The 4,503-nt window shown below is 38.2% G+C and overlaps 1 gene segment (V, D, J or C); it reads right to left on the reverse strand.

The window, feature by feature from the left end:
* Positions 1-3,494: 3,494 nt before the first annotated feature.
* Positions 3,495-4,139, reverse strand: LOC110288994. The segment is given in 2 exon segments: positions 3,495-3,847; positions 4,091-4,139. Coding segments are annotated over 2 exon segments (402 nt in total).
* Between the last annotated feature and the right edge of the window lie 364 nt (positions 4,140-4,503).

The following is a 4,503-nucleotide window of genomic DNA, read 5'->3' on the forward strand; positions in this document are numbered from 1 at the left end:
AGCATATCTTATCATGTTTTCTAGAATGGTTATCTGAGATAGCTCCTAAAGTTTAAAGAAAAGTCACCTGATTTAAATATATCTTGGATTTTAACCAAACCTTTAAGATGACATAGTGGATTTCTGTTCGTGATGAGGAAGCCAATCACTTTCAGTGTTTTCTTCTGCTTTCTCTGATGACATTTTTGCCTGTCCCATTTTCATTAAACTCTAAAAAGTCTTTAATTTCTTTCTTTATTCCTTCCTTGACCAAGGTATCATTGAGAAGAGTATTGTTCAGTTTCCATGTAAATTTTGTTGAAGATATTTGCTGGCCCTTTAAGTTGAAACTCTTCATTTTCATCTATTCCTATTATCTTTAGGTTTGGTCTTCTCATTGTGTCCTGGATTTCCTGAATGTTTTGAGTTAGGATCCTTTTGCATTTTGCATTTTCTTTGATTACTGTGTTCGTGTTCCTTATGGAATCTTCTGCACCTGAGTTTCTCTCTTACATCTCTTGTATTTTGTTGCTGATGCTTGCATCTATGGTTCCTGATTACTTTCCTCGGGTTTCTATCTTTGAATTGCCTCCCTTTGGATTTTCTTTATTGTTTCTACTTCCATTTTAAGATCCTGGATGGTTTTGTTCAATCCCATTACCTTTTTGTTAGTGTTTTCCTGTAACTCTCTAAGGATTTTTGTGTTTCATCTTTAAAGGCTTCTAGCTGTTTACCTGTGTTTTCCTGTATTTCCTTCTTAAAGTCCTCCATCATCATCATGAGAAGTGACTTTAGATTCATGTCTTGCTTTTCTGGTGTGATGGTGTATCCATGACTTCCTAAGGTGGGGGAGTTTGATTCCGATGATGCCAAGTAACCTTGGTTTCTGTTGCTTCTGTTCTTATGCTTGCCTCCTGCCATCTGATTATCTCAGGTACTTCCTTCCCTCGATATATCTACGTGGAGCCTGTGCTTCCTATAAATCCTGTTGATTCAGGACTCCTCAGGAGTCCAGCTTTCTCTGTGATCCTTTGATTTTGAGCTCCTGTGAACCTGAAATTCTGGGTGTGTCAGAGTTTTTGGCAGTCAAGCTTCCTCTCAGACCCTGAAATACTCTGTGGGTGTGTCTGCTGATTTCATACCCATGGTGACCTGGTGCTAGCGCAGACCAGAAGGAACTTGTGTCGCTGGTGAGGCTGGTTTTCTGCTTCCCTACTGCTGTCTCAGGTCCTGAACAATTTCATTAGAACAGATGTTGTGTTCCACTCACCAGTGATCCTAAGATTGAGTGGAGAGTACTCTAGGGACCATGGGGTTGTCTGCCGAATCTGTGCCCTAGGTGACCTGGTGATGACCCTCTGCTTTCTTGTATTAGTTTCAGTGTATTTTTTTTTGTTGTTCTTTTTGTTTTTGCGGGGGAGGTCCTTGATATACTTGGAATTGAGCTCTGAATAAGGAGATAAGAATGAATCAATTTTTGTTCTTCTACGTGTTGATTACCAGTTGAACCTGTACCATTTGTTGAAAATGCTGTCTTTTTTCCACTAGATGGTTTTAGGTCCTTTGCCCATGATCATGTGACCATTGGTGTTTAGATTCATTTCTGGGTCTTCAATTGTATTTTATTGATCTACCTGCCTGCCACTGTACCCATACCATGCAGTTTTTATCACTATTGTTCTGTAGTACAGCTTGATGTCAGGGATGGTGATTCTCCCAAATGTTCTTTTACTATTCAGAATAGTTTTCGCTATCCTGGATTTTTTGGTTATTCCAAATTTCTCTTTTTCACTCTCTAAAGAATTGAATTGGAATTTTGATGGGGATTGTACTGAATCTGTAGATTGCTTCCAGCAAGATGGCCATTTTACTACATTAATCCTGCAAGTTCTTTAGCATGGGAGATCTTTACATTTTCTAACATCTTTGATTTCTTTCTTCAGAGAATTGATATTCTCATCCTACAGATTTTTAACTTGCTAGGTTAGAGTCACACTAAGTTATTTTATATTATTTGTGAGTATTATGAAGGGTCTTGTTTCCATATTTTCTTTCTTGGCCCTTTTATCCTTTGAGTATAGGAAGGCTAGTAATTTGTTTGAGTTAATTTTTATCCATCCACTTTGCTGAAGTTGTTCATCAGGTTTAGGAGTTCTATGGTGGAATATTTGGGGTCAGAAAAGTATACGATTATATCATCTGCAAATAGTGATATTTTGATTTCTTTCATTCCTATTTGTATCCTTTTGACCTCCTTTAGTTTTTTAAGTTGCTCTGGCTAGGACTTCAAGTACTATATTGAATATGTAGGGAGAGAGTGGGAAGCATGGTCTAGTCCCTGGTTTTAGTGGGATTGTTTCAAGTTTCTATCCACTTAGGTTGATGTTGACTTCTAGTTTGTTGTATACTGCTTTTACTATGTTTAGGTATGGGCATTGAATTTCTGATCTTTCCAAGACTTTTAGTATGAATGGATGTTGGAGTTTGTCAAATGTTTGTTCAGCATATAATGAAGTGGCCATGCATTTTTTTCTTTCTTTGAGTATTTTTTTTATGTAGTGGATTATGTTGATGAACTTCCATATATTGTATCACCTCTGCATCGTTGGGATGAAGGCTGTTTGATAGTGGTGAATCAATGTTTTCATGTGTTCTTGGATTTGGTTTGTGAGAATTTTATTGAGAATGTTTCCATTGATATTCATAAGGGAAATTCATCTGAAGTTCTCTTTCTTTGTTGTTTTGTGTGTGTGTGTGTGTGTGTGTGTGTGTGTGTGTGTGTGTGTGTATGTCTGTGTGTGTGTTTTGTGTAACTGTGGCTTCATAGAACGAATTGGATAGTGGTGCTTCTGTTTCTAATTTGTGGAATAGTTTGAAACGTATTGGCATTAGGTCTTCTTTGAAGGTCTGATAGAATTCTGCACCAAACTCATCTTGTCCTGGGCTTTTTTGTTTGGGAGACTTTTAATGACTACTTTTATTTCTTTAGGGATTATGGGACTGTTTAGATGGTTTATCTGATCCTGGTTTAACTTTGGTACCTGGTATCTGTCTAGAAAATTGCCCATTTCATCCAGATTTTCCAGTTTTGTTGAGTAAAGGCGTTTGTAGTAAGATCTGATGATTTTTTGGATTTCCTCAGTTTCTGTTGTTATATCTCCCTGTTCATTTCTGATTTTGTTAAATTGGATACTCTCCCTGTGCCCTCTGGTTAGTCTGGCTAAGGGTTTATCTTCCTTGCTGATTTTATCCACGAACCAGCTCCTGGTTTTGTTTCTTTGTATAGTTCTTGTTCTTTTTACTTGGTTGTTTTAAGCCCTCAGTTTGAATATTTCCTGCCACTTACTCCTCTGCCATGTAGCTCCTTTGCTTCTTTTTTGTTCTGTTTTTAAAACTTTTTTCATTATTTGAGATGTTTTAACAAACAAGCCTATAGCACTGTGTTGAGATGTCAGAGAGTAAGAGAGAACTGAGAGACTGAGCCTCAGTGAGCTGCAACCCCAAGAGGTTTTTGTTCATCCCTGGAGCACTGTGGGAGGAACCTCTTTATTTTGCAGACAGTAATAGGTTGCTGCATCATCAGCCTCCACAGGATCAATGGTAAGGGTGAAGCTGGGCTGATTTCCAAATGGTGAGCGGTTCTGAGACCCACTGCCACTGAACCTGGCACTGATCCCAGATTCTAGTTTGGCTCCATTATAGATGAGTTTGAGTGGCTGTCCTGGTTTCTGTTGGTACCAGTGCAGAGCACTTATAGAGCCAAATATAGTGACTTTTTTGCTGGCCTTGCAGGAGATGGTGGCTTTCTGCCCTAGAGACACAGCCACAGATGCTGGAGATTGGGTCAGCACAATGTCACCAGTGGAGCCTGGAATGATATACACACAGACTACTGTTATATATGTATATATACCTTCCCAGCAGAGGATATTTTCATTTAAAAATTTTAAGAATACTGTGGACTTCAGTATGAGAAACCAGGAAATCAAGGGGAAATCAGGATACTTAAAACCAATTACAAATGCATTAATTATATTGTTCAAGAGCCCAGATTCATGGAAAGTCTATGATGGTCACAGGGGTTGCTCCCCGCATATCTCTGCATCCTCACCTGGAACCCAGAGCAGCAGCACCCATAGCAGGAGTATGTTTGACTCCATCTCTGAGAGCTGGAAGAAGGGATGCTTCTTAGGCTCCTGGCAGCTGCCTTTAAAGGAGCCTGGGCTGTTGGCTAATGACTCCATATGCAAATCAGCTCAGCATAATGTATACTGCTGGTCAAAGGGCACCTGGTCTTATATCACCCACAGGGAGTTGTTATCAGCAGAACATTTACTATAGCATCACATGTGTTGTTTTTTCTTTTTTTAATTAATTTTTAATTTTAATCATTTTATACATCAAACACATTAAAAATATTGAGTGTTTTGAGAATCAAATAATACATAAAATTGGTCAACTTTTATATTCATATCCTTTTATACCCTAAAATATCATTAATGAATACTTAATAATGTCCATAAC

This window comes from Mus caroli, unplaced genomic scaffold (genome assembly GCF_900094665.2).
Source record: "Mus caroli unplaced genomic scaffold, CAROLI_EIJ_v1.1 scaffold_20211_1, whole genome shotgun sequence".
NCBI lineage: Eukaryota > Metazoa > Chordata > Mammalia > Rodentia > Muridae > Mus > Mus caroli.